The sequence below is a fragment of the Lissotriton vulgaris genome, chromosome 10 (genome assembly GCF_964263255.1).
Source record: "Lissotriton vulgaris chromosome 10, aLisVul1.2, whole genome shotgun sequence".
NCBI lineage: Eukaryota > Metazoa > Chordata > Amphibia > Caudata > Salamandridae > Lissotriton > Lissotriton vulgaris.
This window is the reverse complement of record NC_141698.1, coordinates 1,150,881,870-1,150,898,148: the sequence shown is the minus strand read 5'-3', so window position 1 is coordinate 1,150,898,148 and position 16,279 is coordinate 1,150,881,870. Positions and strand designations below refer to the sequence as shown.

The following is a 16,279-nucleotide window of genomic DNA, read 5'->3' as shown; positions in this document are numbered from 1 at the left end:
GCTGAATCTGGAATGTGTGAGGATACAATGGAAAGTGTGAAAGAGATTCAGAAAGAGGCAACTGAGGAGGAAAAACGTGTATGGAGAGAGAGTACGGGCAAGTTGGATTCGAATGGGTGTTGGATTGATTTGACAGAACAGCAGCGTTGGATGTTGCCTGATGTGTATGTGCTTGCAGTGGTGACGATGGCGCATGGAGTAGCGCATATAAGTTCTAAAGGAATCTGTAAGATGTTGGCTCCAGTCTGGAAGAATGATGGGATCAATAAGTGTGCAGAGAGAGTGGTGAAAAATTGTATGGTATGCCTGATGCATAATCCCGGCAAGGGAACTCCAACTCCTGCTGGTCACTTCGCTCCTCCTTCCTGTCCTTTTGAAGTGATTCAGTTAGACTTCATTCACATGGATCGCTGTAATAATCTGAAATATGTCCTGGTGGTAGTTTGTGCTTTTTCCAGATGGATTGAAGCATACCCACTAAAGGACAATACTGCCCTATCAACTGCCAAAATTCTTCTCAAAGAATATTTCCCTAGATATGGTATGCCATGGATTGTATGGTCAGATAACGGAAGTGAGTTCATAGGGAAAGTTATGCAGAGTGTGTGTGCCGGTCTGAACATAAAACAGAAGTTTCACAGTGCAAACCATCCCCAGTCTGCTGGTTTAGTTGAGGGTTACAATGGCACCCTCAAACTAAAACTAGCCAAAATTCAAGCTTCCACAGGTTTGTCCTGGCCAGACGCACTTCCTTTGGCTTTATTATCAACGAGAGCAACTGTACATTCTAGAGTGGGGCTTAGCCCGTATGAGATCGTTTTTGGCCGCCCGGCAAATATTTGGGGTGTGCCGAGACCTAAAGAGTTTTGTTCTCTAGAATATCCTATGTTGATCGACTACCTTTACGACTTGACTGCTAAATTGAGTCTTATTCACCAACAGGTTTTCGATGCATTGCCAAAGCCTCCGGAGAGTCCAGGGCATCAGCTGAAACCCGGCGACCAAATTGTAATCCGGAACTTCGCGAGGACGAAGAATCTTCAGCCCAGATACATCGGCCCTTTCCAGGTCCTGCTTGCAACGAGAACAGCAGTTCGTGTAGCTGGTCGCAAGCATTGGGTGCACGCATCTCATGTTAAGCGTGTACCTTTGCCACTTCCTTACGACGACTGGGTGAAGAAGGGAATTGGTGCCTCCGAATTTGAACGCACACCAAAGTTCATCCCTTTCAGCGATGCCGAATTGATTACTGACACTCCGAAATCTGACTCTCCTCCTGAAAAGACTCCTTTGAACTCTGAACATTTGTCCCCTGCATCAGAAAAACCTTTATCACCTGCGAACCTGAACACTGCAACAGCTACCAGTGATACGCTATTTGCCGATCAAACAGTACCTGCTAAGCAAAGATACAATTTACGACCTCGTAAAATGGACAAATAAAGCAGGCAACTGCCTATTGTGATATTTTGAAATATTGAACTTTTGCCTTCAGCCAGGAAGTTTGCTATTGTTTTATTGTTTTTAAAATTGCCTTGCCGTCTGGGTAGCCGTAGGGTCGTGGCTGTGTGCTTAGTTGAATCTGCGGGGGTCTGACATAAGGTCGATCTTTCTGTTGGTTCTGGGAACTCCCAGGGCTGATAGAGGCATTTTCATCTACGTACACATCATCAGTGGTCGCGAGCGGATTGTAGAAGATGGAGCTTCCTGCGCTGCAACGAGAAAATGTGATTTATGTTCGCAGAAACAGACTTTACAGAATTCTTCACAGCAAATGCTTTTTAATACAATGTGCCATTACATTTTTAATTGTTTTGATAACGTTGGTGGGTGGAATCGTTTTCGGTATGAGTTTGATTTTTGTGCCAGTAACTACAGTACCTCCCCTTAAACCTGCTACTTCTACTGTTTCCTCTATACACTCTTTTCACTCGTTTCCTGAACACGAACAAGCTCGACGCTCAGAATTCATTAACAACACTTTTATACAGCTCTTGCACCAACACCAACTGGTAGTTAACACTACAGACTGCTGGGTGTGTGGCTTGATACCCCACACTATGGATAAAGGCATTCCCTATCTGGTTTTGCCTTTCAGCTACAATGGATCATTTCAGGCCCTTCAAACCATCTTTGCTTATGCCCTTGAAACCTATCCTCCGCGTCCACCACGTTCCACTAGATATAACTCTGCCAACAAAGCCTTAGTCCAGGGAATTATTGACATGATCAAGGACGTCAATAACACTCCATCTTACCCTAGAGACGAATTGCGAGTATATTTGAGTTGGAATTCTTCAGAGTATCGCCTTAGTTTGGGAGAAAGCAAGCGTAAAAGCTCAACTCCAATCTGGGTCGTACCTCACCGAGGTCAGGTCTGTTTGCAAGGTAATGGGAGAAATCCGAGAGCTCGGCTAGGGAGGAGTGAGTGCGTAGAGACTTATGTGTTTCCGGCTAACTCTTCCCCTGCCTTCCCTACTGCTAGGGGTACCTACTTCATCTGTCAAGACCGAGCATATACATGGTTGCCTGCCGACTTTTCAGGGTCATGTTATATTGCTCGATTGTTGCCTCCAACATACACTGCTTCATCTGACTACCACAGGACCAGAGTAGCGAGAGGTGTCTTCAGCAAGGAAGATACCGCTGGTCAGGAAGCTGGAGACTTCTTCAAAGGCTTCCTTCCGTTCTGGGGGCCTATGGCCAATAGTAGAAACACACGTCAGCTAACACGGGTAGTTGAATCTACTATTACCGAAACTGCTGGTGCCCTTAGCAATTTGACAGCTGAGCTTCAGGCGGATAGACTCATGACGTTGCAGAACCGTATGGTTCTAGACGTAATACTTGCAGATCGAGGTGGGGTATGCAGAATGATCCAATCGAGCTGCTGTGTCTTTATTCCTAATAATGCTCCAACAGTGTATGAGGCGATCTCTAAGCTCCACAAGATTTCCGACTCTATTCATGTAGACAAGGGAAACTGGTCCTTCATGGAGTGGTTTTGGACTCTGATATCAGCGTGGGGATGGAAGGTTCTAATGGTCATTGGTGTCATCTTAGTATTCCTCTTCTCATGCTGCCTGATTATCCAGTGTGGTCCGGCTCTGTGTAGCCTTTGTGCTGCAACCTGTTTTAGGAAACCACCTGCGTTTGGAGAAAAGGCACGAGAAAGGATGATGATACAACAGCATGTCACTGACCTGATGAGCATAGAACTAGATTCTGACATAGACTGAGTAATTGCCTATGTAAGGGCAAAAGGAGGGTCTGAGGTTCCGTGACGATTTGAACCCGTGTTTTCAATGTTGTCGGAAATACATAATATTGGTATCAGCGAACCGCAAATGATCCATTTAGCATATCCTGGTGTTTTCGCTACGCTACGAGCAAGAGCACTCCTGTTATGAACACATTTCTGATCTACCCACAGCATCCATCTTAGATCATGGCAGCCATTTTGTGTTTCTTGCCCTCACATACGCAATAACCTCTGATCACTTCATTTCGATTAAGGACACGTAGCCTTGTAAATGTAAATGTATTGGCATTTATATAGCGCACTACTTACCCGTAGGGTCCCAAGGCGCTTCGACCGCTGCGAAACCCTTCCTGGCTTCCCTGAGAGATGGTCCCTTAATGGGTATCTCCAGGGTGAGACCAGGCATCCCCGGCGGTCTGGTGGGGCCGTTAGTGAAGATGAGGCAAGCTAATGCCCAGAGTTGCCGAGTGTGATCGCTGATCAGAGTGGGCACCGAGGCGAGAGAATTATCGAGTCCGCTGACCCTGGTCCAGAAACCTGCCGCGCCGGGAATCGAACCCTGGTCCGGGCCGTCCTCTGCTCTCGGGTCTGCCGCCTCTAACCAGTGAGCCACACTACTTCACTCTTTCATGACACGTGCACCTTAAACCAGATCACTCTGTAGCTGCATGACTCGACAAGGGCTGCCTCCTCTGCCCGAGGCCAGTCCTACTAAACTGGTCTTCGCATCCATTGTCCCGATCATGATTAGGCGGCCGAAGCCGGTAGCCTTGCCCATTTACAACCCACAAACATCCCTTTTCCCACTTTTCTATCTTCCACACCTGGCTCCGTTCCTTTCTTTCCGAATCTTTATTAGGGGGAGGCAACGAAATTTACGATGAGGCGGTCCAGCTCTTGAATGCAATATTGACAAGGGATTGTGATGAACTAGTGGGAACCCCTCTTCGTAATGTTTGGCATCAGATATTATCAATGTTTCCTGTGTAACACCAAATACTTATTGTTTTAGACACAAAGGTTTTGAGAATGTATTACATGTAAAGAATTCGCCCCCAGCTAAAAATTTAGTATATAAGGAGCAACCCTCTTTGTACAAATTTAACAGGCTCCTAGAATCTGCCCATGTGTGGTTTCTGTGACTTCTGTGTCCCTGCAGTAATAAACCTTTGGTCTTTGACGCCACCATCGAGAAGCCCGTGTTTCTGTTCATTTGCGCACCAAGGCAGGTGGAACTCCGGGGTCTTTGGGTGTTGTTCCCTGACACCTCTGGATGGAACCAAAAAGTCCAGAACTCCAATAGGGCTACAAAAAGCGTAGAAAATCCGTTGGCACGTGAGGCGGCGTCAGTAGCGGACCGATGTGCGAATAGGCCGAAGGCAGCACAATGCGCCGAGATCCGGATGGCACCGAGTTGTTGTCCAGCAAGTTGCTGCACTGGTGTGGCTATCCTACAATGCTGCGCCGAAAGTCGGCGTGGGGCGCCCCGTTGGCCTGTAAGGTCGCGTCAGTCAGTGGGGGCTGTGCGTCTCTCCCAAGATGAAGGCTCCTCGGCTGCAGTGCGGCACCCCTTATCTTTTCACTCGCCGTCCAACTGAGTTGCGTCCGCACTTGCGGCTACAGTAGGCCGAAGGCAGCACAGCGCGCCGAGATCCAGATGGCACCGAGGTAGTGTCCAGCAAGTTGCCGCACTGGTGTGGCCATCCTACAATGCTGCGCCGAAAGACGGCGTGTCCAGCTGAGTTCCGGTCACTCTTGCGGTACAGTGACTCGAACGCGCCGAGATCCGGATGGCACCGAGGTGGTGTCCAGCAAGTTGCCGCACTGGTGTGGCCATCCTACAATGCTGCGCCGAAAGTCTGCGTGGGGTGCCCCGTTGGCTTATGAGTTGATGTGGACCGATGTGTGAATAGGTCGGAACCAGCACAAGGCGCCAAGATCCGGATGGCAAGTCCTGGATGTTGAGTCCCAAATTTGAGAGTTCTGAGCAGTGCTTGTAAGACTGTGTGAAGCTTATTTGCACCTGCTGCAGCTTCACTATTGCCCTGGTGTGGCCAAAGATCGCCCATGACATAGGCGGCCGGCTCCCGAGGTCCGGCAGAACTTTTTTCCTTTTCCTTTCTGCATCTTGTCCCACAATCCGTTTGACCTGAAGACACGACCAGGTCCCTGAATGTGTGCAGGGGGACATTATTGATTGAATCAAAATGGCGGCTTCACACAAAGCTGACTCAAGCGTTGCTGTTGATGCTATACAGACAAAAATTGGTTTTCAGTTTGTACATTCTTCAGGATTTTTTTTTCCATCCAAGGCTGATTGAGAGTTTGTAGAAAAATGGCTTCAGATTTTCAACATACTACTCTTCAACATTCTTCCTAAATGTAACAATGTGAGACTCACTAGGAGAACGGCTGTTTATCTTTCCTTTCAAAATGCTGCCAACAATATTTTCTGAATGGAAGACACCATCTTGTAGCATAAAGGGCCGAAAGGGGTTCTGGTCTGGCCGATGGTTGGTGGAGACATTTTGACTATATCTTGGACCTGCCCGGCCTCGCCCAAAATGGCGCCGGTATAAATGGGACTCGTAACTCCTTGTTGTGTACTGGTTGAACAACCTTGATATCACGAGATATGAATGCAGTTTTGATGCTCATGGCGGGTGGGGACGAGAATTGATTGAATATTTCGACATCCCTATTGATATTAAGTTCTGATGTGTTATTGATTACTGTACTATTGAAAGTTCGAATTAACGACACCCATGGTACTTGCCCACAAATGTATATCTAGATGATTTTTTTGTAAGTGGCTTTGTCATATTTTAATTACAAAATGTACGTCCACCGATTCCGCAACTGTTAGACACCTTAGTTCTTGCAACCTAATGGCCCGCTCGTTACGTTCCTCTACAGTGTAAATGTCTCCTCATCATATACGATTTCAGTTTGCTCCGTGGCCGGCCCACATGGTTATAGGCCCGTATTTGTATACTGACATTTTCACAATAAAGGTTTTTAAAACAAAACATGGTAGTAGTATTTACATTGGTAAAGTTTTTACTTTTAGTCACTGATTTCGAATCAGTAAAAGGCAAGTGAAATAAAGCAGTCCAATTACATGACGGATAAAAGGTATAATACGTAGGAACGCAGTAAAGATAAATGGTCAAGGGCAGTTGTGTTTTCCACTCCTGCAACATAAAGTGATCGATAAGAATCTGATAATCAGGCGTATTGGCGAGTAAGACAGCAGGCCGAGCCTCTTTTACTCAACGGCTCCGTCATGGGACGAAGAAACGCCCTTTTTCTCGAAAAAGGAATATATTTTACTTGCAGGACAGTTGTAAATTTGCCGGGAAAGTACATTAGCCTGGAACATTATAACATATATGTTTAAAAAAAAAATGTTCGAAATCAATAAAAAGCGTATTTTTTAGGTCATATGACCAAGCTTTTCATTATTAAAATAACAAAAGTAAAATGAACCAATAAAAAGTTTTATTAACAAGTCACATGACCTGTTATGCTTACGTTACGCGCTACGCGCCGCGCCCCGGATCACTTCCGAGTACGCTAACGCGGCGTGTCATATAACGCATTACGCGACAACGTAGGTCAAGAATATAGTCAAAATGTCTCCACCAACCAGCGTTCGGAACACAACCCCTTTCAGCAGTCCAAAAAGTTCTGTTAAATGAAAACAGAGGGGACAGGCAACAAGAACCATCAGTCAAAGAGGGGAGGGCAAGTTCTTCTCTACCGGGTCATGTTGGGGCGCTACCGGAACTGATCGAATTGGTAGTCTACAGTGTTTCTGGATGTTTCAGACTGAAGCTGGCGTCAGCATGAGAGATCCACCATCTCGTAGCTCCGTCGTGGCCATTCCACGAGCAAACATGGCAGCCGCTCCCCACCAGAAGCCTGCGGGAGTCGGGGGCCCCCAAGACTTTTGTAGAATCTTCACGGCTGAGGGGACTCTTTCGAGAATGGGACCCAAGCCCTATCAGGGAAGCGTCCGAGTTCCAAGGTGTCCCAGGGCCATTTTAGTGGACCACGCCCAAATCTGAAGAGCCGGCCGCCATTTTGAGAGTCCTGTGGCAGTCGCCTATCGTTGCATCGCAAGAGCGGGAGCAACTCAACTACATGGTGAGCGAGACGCTGTAGTCACAAGAGCGGGTGGTAAACAGCTGAATGGCGGAAGAGGCACAGTGTAGCAAAAGCGGGCGGAATGACAACTAAAACGGTAAAGGGGCGCCCCACTACAGCGTGTCTTCAGGTCAAACGGATTGTGGGACAAGGTCCAGAATAGAAGAGTCATCAAAAGGCAAAAAGTTTCGCCGGACCCCGGGAGCCCGCCGCCTATGTCGGGGGCGATCTCAGGCTACACCAGTGCTATAAGACTTGGGGAGGGGGTCGGAGCCAAGCGTCTTCTCCGAGTCAGTGCCATCACACCGCCCCTCGGGGGCCTCCGTCAAGCGGTTTAGGGAGGTACCATATCACATTGTTTTCAAATGCAGTCAGGTCCACAAACGACCCTCACTTACTTTGAGAATAGTGAAGCTGCAGTAGGTGGAAATAAGCTTCAGACAGTGTTACAAGCGCTGCTCAGAACTCTGAACTATGGCACCCAACATCCAGAACTTATGCCATTTGAGAATGGCAGTGACATCGAAGCAACTCAGGGACCAAAACCATTAACGTACTTTCACGTATGAAAATCTTACTTGGGGAGGGGGCAGGAGCGAAGCGCCCCCTCCCAGTCCGCGCCACCACACCGTATGTTGAAAATCTGAAGCCATCGTTCTACAAACTCAACCAACCTTGGATGGAAAAATCTAGAAAAATGTACAAACTGAAAACCAGTTTTGGTCTGCATAGCATCAGTAGCAACGCTTGCTATCAGAGTGCATGAGTTTCATGCTCGATCGATTGAGCTAGCCGGATCGGGCAACAAAAAGTATAAAATAGTTATGTAAATAGTTATTTAATAAAATGTTTTACCCTGTTACTTTGCTGGTGTGTTGTATATATTTTTAATATTTGCATAGGGTTTGTCGTTATTTTGGGCGGGGTGGGTGACGGAGCCGAGCTGTCTTGCAGCCCTGATGGTGTGGAGCTCAGTTCATCTCACTATTTTCGTATTTCTCATGAAGGGTTGTTCCTAATATTTGTATTTTAGCGAGGTCAAAAAGAGATCCAATTAGTGGCCTACTGATTTTGCTTGATTCCTTTTTTTTTTATACGATTTTTCACTATCTGAAAAGACTAAACAGAGTATTGCGACTTTGTGCTTGTTTGAAAATAGAGAATGAACCAAAGAGAATCAATTGTAAAACAGTAAATGCTTGAATAACAATCAATCAAATGGAGAGACAAGCAGGCACGACGGATTACAACGGGGGTAAAGGCCTGCGTTAACTACCCTTCACTATCTGCAAAGAGAGAGTACTACTAAGAGAAAAGAGGGGAGGGGGGGGGGGGCAGCGTTCAAAGCACATCAGCGTGCATAAACACGAAAAAGTTTTTACCTACCACGTTGTTGTATCCTGATTTCAGGTTGTATTTCTTTAAGAAGCTTGGTCATTGTCGCATGCCACTGCATGCGACATGTTTCCTTTCAACAGAGCTCTACATTCCACATGCTAGTGGAACTTACATGTTGCTGTTATAGAAATCAGTTGTAGCTGTACTCTGTAACCTGTGGATGGATGGCCATGCTGCTAATAAATACATTACAACTTTATTATCTTCTCCATGATTATTCAACAAAATATGGCGACGAGGGAAATCACCACTAAGCAGCATGGATTTCAGTGGTGTTGAACTCACTATTTTCTTCTATTTTGCTGAAATTCTGGTATGTGCTTTTCTTCATTTATTTGAATGTACATTGATTGTACCTGCGGCTGAAATTTAATATATTTATGTGCTATGATCGCACCTGCGGCTGAATACAGTGTTAATTACAAGCGTCATACAATTTTTACAAGTACCAGTTTTTATCAAATTTTTATCGTTTCAATGTCAACTCGTTTCTGATGCCATAATGTCAACTGGATGGAAAGCGACACTCGTTTAACATTTTCGAGCATTTTTTCCATTTATTTACCTGTTTTTTTTAAGTTGAATCTTGAATGTAAACATCTTCCGATGTCGGTGCTCGAGCGCTGTTGATTTCCTTAGCGCATGCGCTCTTTGTGCTGTGACGCGTCACGTTCACCACGCTCTTACGCGTCTTTCCTTATTGACATCGTTACTCTGTTTGGCGTTTCCATAGCAACGCTACCAACCCGAGAAATCTTTCTTTTTGGGATTTCACAGGTTTACAAGCTTCGTTTTTCAACGCGTTTTCGCTCAACGCGTTCAAGTAAGTGCCATACCATTTCTGATTCAGTTAGTAAAATTTTTTTTAAAAAATATTCATTTTGAAACTTGGATGTATTGAAATACAACATAGATAATACATGACTTTCCTTTCTATGTTTTACTCAATTGGAAATTCATAACTGTTCTACACAGTAAAGACAAACAAATACAAGTTACATTTTATACTACAGAATTTCAGCATTGAACTATATTTTATTTATTTATTTTTATTCCATCTACTTTTTACAATATAATATTTCTAGTTACTTACTTACAACATGCAGTTTGATCCTCCTGCCAAATTTTTACAACTAAAAGGAGATCCACCCATGCCATGGACTAGGTGGAAAGAAGAATTTATGACTTATATGAAAGCCATTGATGGTGAAAGAATGGGATCAGAAAGAAAAAAAAGTATTCTTTTACATTGCCTTGGTTCAGAAGGTCAAGTTATTTTCAGATCTTTACCACAAATTACTTCTTCAAGTGATGGTAGTGGGGATTCCATGAATGTCTATACTGAAGCCTTAGCGAGACTTGAGAAAAGGTTTAAACCAACTGTCAGCATTGCTCTAAATCGTTTCAAATTTTATACTAGGAAACAAAAAGAAGACGAAACATTTGATGACTTTTTAACCTCTTTGAGATCGTTAAGTTTACATTGCAATTTTGGCATGATGACAGATGAAATGATTCGAGACCAGATTATTGTACATGTCAAATGCAAAAAGATACAGGATAAACTTTGGGTCATGGGTGATCCCAATCTCACAGAAACAATTGCAATTGCTAAAGCACAAGAGCAATCTGACTTATGGATGAAAACTATTAGAAATGATTCGGAAAAGAAGGTTCCTGAGGAAGAAGTCTGCGTAATCAAAAATAGACAGGATAACAAATTTGTTACTAACCAATCCTTATCTAAATATGTGCCTTCCAGATTTAAGACTAATTTTACACAAAAGTCCAATGAATATTCTAATATGCAAGGAATGTGTTTTAGATGTGGAAACAAATCTCATTATGCTTCCTTTCCAGGTTGTCCAGCACTTAAAAAAGAATGTAATTTTTGTAAGAGAATTGGTCATTTTGGGAACATGTGTAGGGACAGAAGATTTCAATCTCATAATAAGGGTTCTGTTTCTTCTGTAGCAGAAGTGAATGCTGATGAAATTTGTAACCTTGAATCACATTCTTCTGGTTTTGTAGTATCCATCATTGATGAACAGGCTTTGTTTCACCTTAAAGCACCTGATTGCATATTCAACATCGGCAATATTGAGTTGTCCCTCATGGTGGATTCAGGTTCGCCTTGGACTATTATCACCAAAGAGTATTTCAACCAGATTCTAGCTAAGTATTTAATGTTGAATGAAATGAATGAACCTGATATTTTTGCAAAAAATTTCTCTGGTACAAAAATTGATATTATTGGTTTTTTTCATGTGACGATTCTATTTAGGAATAGGAAAGCTGACATAAAATTATATATTTCTCTCAGGGGCGTTAATGTTTTAGGATGGTGGGATCAGTGGCAATTAGGAATTTTGATTAATCCACGTGCCAAAGATCCCATTTCTCTATGTGATGACAGTCTCATGGGTACTGTTTCATTGATTGAACCATCCAATATTGCTACTACTTATGCTGAAAAAGCTGATAATCTAGTAAAGTCTTTTAGCTCAGTTTTTTGTGAGAAATTAGGAATGCTCAAACATTTTTCACATAATATTGTTCTCAAGAGGAACCATACACCAATTGTACAAAAGCTTAGAGGTGTACCTATCAACATCAGGGAGGAACTTAAAGGTATGTTGAAAGAGTTGCTAGATGAGGGCATTATTGAACCAATTGAATCCTCCGAATGGGTTTCGCCCATAGTTCTACTAAGAAAACCGGACCAAAAATTAAGGCTATGTGTAGATTTAAGAGCACTAAATGCTAATATAGTTATTGACTGTCATCCCTTACCCAATATAAACGAGCTAGTGTCTATGTTAGAAGGTGCAAACATTTTTTCGACATTAGATTTGAGGTCGGCCTATCACCAAATCCCTTTAACAGAAACATCTAGGAAACTTACAGCTTTCATTACCCCTCAAGGTTTATTCCAATATGTACGTATGCCGTTTGGGTTAGCGTCAGCTGCATCCGTGTTCCAAAGGACAATGTTCCATATTTTCAGAGATTTGGATGGGTACGTCAAATGCTTTCAGGACGACATCCTAGTATTTTCAAAAAATGTGAATGAACACGAATCTCATTTGCAAGAAGTTTGCAGAAGATTAGAGTCTAATGGGCTAACACTTAAAGCACATAAGTGTAAATTATTTCAAGAATCTGTGGAGTACTTAGGACACACGTTGTCCGGTGAGGGTGTTGTTCCTAAAAAATCAAATGTAGATGCCATTATTAAGGCTCCTGCTCCAATAAATAAGGATCAGTTGCTATCATTTGCTGGAATGTGTGAATATTACAGTAAATTTGTAGTAAACTTTGCAACTAAGATGGAACCCCTGAGGAAATTATTAAGGCAAGGTGAGGAATTCAAGTGGTCTACTACACAACAACAAGCTTTTGATACCATCAAAAATGATATTATAAGTTCCCCTACCCTTAAGCCTTTCCGCATAAACAAGGAATGTGTAATTACGGTTGATGCGAGTTTGTATGGTTTGGGCAGTGTTTTATCACAGAAAGAGGGGGATAATGAGTGGGTTGTAGCGTTTGCATCCAGAACTCTCAATGAGTGTGAGAGAAGATATGCAGTGATAGAAAGGGAACTTCTTGCTTGTGTTTGGGCGATTGAGCACTTCAGATTGTATGTTTGGGGTTCTAAGTTTGTCCTTAGGACAGATCACAAACCACTAGTCAACATTTTATCAGTTGGTGGTGGATGGAACTCAACAGCCAGGATAGCCAGACTTTCCTCTAGATTACAAGAATACAATTTTGTCACTTGCTATGTACCTGGGAAGAAGAATGTTATGGCTGACTGTCTATCGCGTTTACCGTGTCAACAAGATGTAGTGGGCACTTTACATGAAGGGGATTTTGTGATTACTGTTCAGGATGTTTTACAAGATTCCTTTCAGGATATTTCTGAATCGTTGTGGTTGGAGTGTGTACAGAAGGATGATAAATGGGAGGAACTCAAAAATTATATCAATGGGGGTTGGCCTAGCAAGGACAAAATTAGAGCAGAACTTTTGCCTTTCTATAATGTGGAAGAAGAATTGGAACTAGAGTCTGGTTTTATTTTTAAGTCAGGCAAGTGTGTCCCTCCAGAAGGTATGCAGGATGTTATACTCAAGGTGGCACACAGGACCCATCCGGGAATCTCATCTATGAAAAGACTAGTTAGATCGTATTTTTGGTGGCCTGGAATTGACCGTTTCATTGATAAGATTGTCAGAGAATGTCAGGATTGTGCATCCAGTAATAAGATGATGAAAACCATTACTCCACCCCTCAAGATGGTTAAGTGGCCATTGGAACCCTGGGAAAAAGTTGCATTTGATATTTCTGGGCCTTTTCACATGTTACCAGAATGTTCAAAATATGCCTTGGTCATGATAGACTACCATTCTAAGTGGCCGGAGGTTAAATTTGTACCCAAAGCTTCCACAGAAGCTGTGATTGGGTTTTTCAAGGACATTTTTACTAGAGAAGGTTGTCCATCAGTAATGGTGTCTGATAATGGGGTACAATTGACCTCTGTAGATATGTCCACGTTTCTTAAAGAATGTAATGTTGTCCACAGATTGACATCTTTGTACGAACCACACGAGAATGGGCAAGTGGAGAGGTTTAATCGAGTGTTAAAAAATTTCATTGTAGAGTCTGTCAAATTTGGAAGAAATTGGGTAAGTGCTTTGCGAGAAAGGTTGTGGACATATCGTATCACGCCCCACTCTACCACAGAGGTTAGCCCTTTTAAACTGTTTAAAGGTCTAAATCCAGCTTCCACTGTTCTACCTTGGTGGTTAAAAGAAAAGTATAGTAAGGGTGCCTTGGATGATAAGGAGAATATTGTTGAGGTGGCTAAACGTGTGGAATGTAAACAGTTGAGAACCAAATCATGGTATGATAAGAAATGGAATACCAAACGTTTATTTTTTCAAGAGGGTGAATGGGTCAGAATTCTTAAACCTGGTCTTTTGCCCAAAGGATCCAGCAAATTTACCGATCCAATCAAAATTAAAAAAGTGTTTACCAACAGTGTCATGACCCAAGACGGCAGGATTTGGAATATGTGTAGGTTAGCCAAGTGTACTAAACCTTATAATGTTTCCAATAGTTTGGCTGATAAACATGTTGATGCTGAAACAGATGACTCTATAGCCCATAGGGTCAAGGGTGGAAAACGGGTTGTCAATTTACCTAAAAGATTTTCTGACTGAATGTTATTCTGTATTTTTGTTATATTACTTTCTTCGTTATTCAACATTGTACATATTTGTTTTTCTCTTTTTCTTTTTGTTTTGAAAAGGGAAGATGTTGTATCCTGATTTCAGGTTGTATTTCTTTAAGAAGCTTGGTCATTGTCGCATGCCACTGCATGCGACATGTTTCCTTTCAACAGAGCTCTACATTCCACATGCTAGTGGAACTTACATGTTGCTGTTATAGAAATCAGTTGTAGCTGTACTCTGTAACCTGTGGATGGATAGCCATGCTGCTAATAAATACATTACAACTTTATTATCTTCTCCATGATTATTCAACACACGTACTTGACATTTGACAGCTTTTGATATTTGCTATTAAAAAACATTGAAATTCACAGAAAAAACCATAGGTTTTAGGCCATATATAGTTAGGAATTTGCATTTACAAAACCTTGAAAATTCACTGAAAAAACCATAGGTTATAGACCATATATAGTTAGGAATTAGCATTTACAAAACCTTGAAAATTCACTGAAAAAACCATAGGTTATAGACCATATATAGTTAGGGATTAGCATTTACAAAACCTTATTTTACTCGCACAAAACCATTGAAATTCCATATATAGTTAGTTGCACTAACTATATATCGCGCACCCGCAATCCACTGCTGATGATGTCACATATTACATCATTCATGACATGGTCAGTGACATGGAAAACAAAGGTTGAGGAGGGTCAAGGGGACTATGTTTATAGACCTACCAGACTCAATACCCCTAATCAAACTACAAAGAACAAAAAGAGTCGGAAGGTCTGTTAAGCTACGTAGCTGAGTTTATAAGGTCCTACTAAAGTGACCCTTTTGGATTGCACTGAGCCAGACCAAGTGGTAACATGACACGAAAATGTGTTAGATATCCTATCAGCCCACCCATCTGGCGGAGCCTCGTCATGTAGGACGTCTGACCAGGGTGGTGAGTCCAAAATGTTTTTATTAAAGATATTCACCAAGACGCCAGATTAAAAAAGAGTGTAGAACAGTGTGAAATAATCACTGTGATGCTTGGTTGTGTTAAGGATCAGGCCTGATCCTTAACACAACCAAGCATCATAGTGATTATTTCACACTGTTCTACACTCTTTTTTAATTTGGCGTCTTGGTGAATATCTTTAATAAAAACGTTTTTCTTTACCTCGACCGTCATTTTAAGATCACTTATTCTTTATTCCCTGTTTTGCACTGCATTTTCTCAGCACCATTCTGTGGCACGGACACGTTTACATGATGAACCAGTAGTGTGTGGTGTCTGGCCAATACATCTGGGCTTGGACTCACCACCCTGGTCAGACGTCCTACATGACGAGGCTCCGCCAGATGGGTGGGCTGATAGGATATCTAACACATTTTCGTGTCATGTTACCACTTGGTCTGGCTCAGTGCAATCCAAAAGGGTCACTTTAGTAGGACCTTATAAACTCAGCTACGTAGCTTAACAGACCTTCCGACTCTTTTTGTTCTTTATGGTCAGTGACATCACTGATGACATCACTGATGACATCTCAAATGACATCACTGATGACATCTCAAATGACATCACTGATGACATCTCATTTGACATTACTGATCACATCACTGATGATATCATTCATGTGATAATACGATGAACCTCTTCATACTCTAATATAACCTTAGATACAATCAGTGTAAACAGACACTCACAGACTGTCACTCATCCATGGAGTTACTCACACACCTAGTCAGTCATGCAAAGAATCAATCACACCTCCATTTCCTCAACTATACAGTTATACAAACTTTACTTATTCAAACATATACTAACACATATTTACTCTCTTATACAATCCCTGATACAAGTTCACAATGATCCATACAGCCACTCACACATTCACTGGCTCTTATGCACAGTTATTTATATATGTCAACTCTTACATGTACTGTGTTTTACATATGTACTTACTTTGACATGTAGCACTGAGATATCCATTCACTCACCAATACACTCATGCACACAGTCAACCGCCCATACAGCTGTTTCCACATGCACTTTTGAAACCATACATCTAGTGAATCAACTGCTCACACATCTATGCACAGAGTCATACACCTCCCAGCCACCCACACACACACTCAGTCTCCCATACAAATACTTGGGCAACCAATGAATAACCCATATAGTTACTCATATAGCTACTTATCAACACATGCAACAGTTTACAGAACAACAGACATAATG

General features: G+C 42.5%; 1 protein-coding gene across 1 annotated transcript in view; it reads left to right on the top strand.

The window, feature by feature from the left end:
* LOC147689495 (uncharacterized) overlaps positions 1-16,279 on the top strand; it is a 107,315-nt gene that overhangs the window by 36,071 nt on the left and 54,965 nt on the right. The window contains exons 3-4 of the mRNA XM_086939933.1: positions 10,784-11,044; positions 11,969-13,497. Coding sequence (XP_086796059.1) covers positions 10,784-11,044; positions 11,969-13,497 — 1,790 coding nt within the window. The remainder of the gene's footprint in view (positions 1-10,783; positions 11,045-11,968; positions 13,498-16,279) is intronic.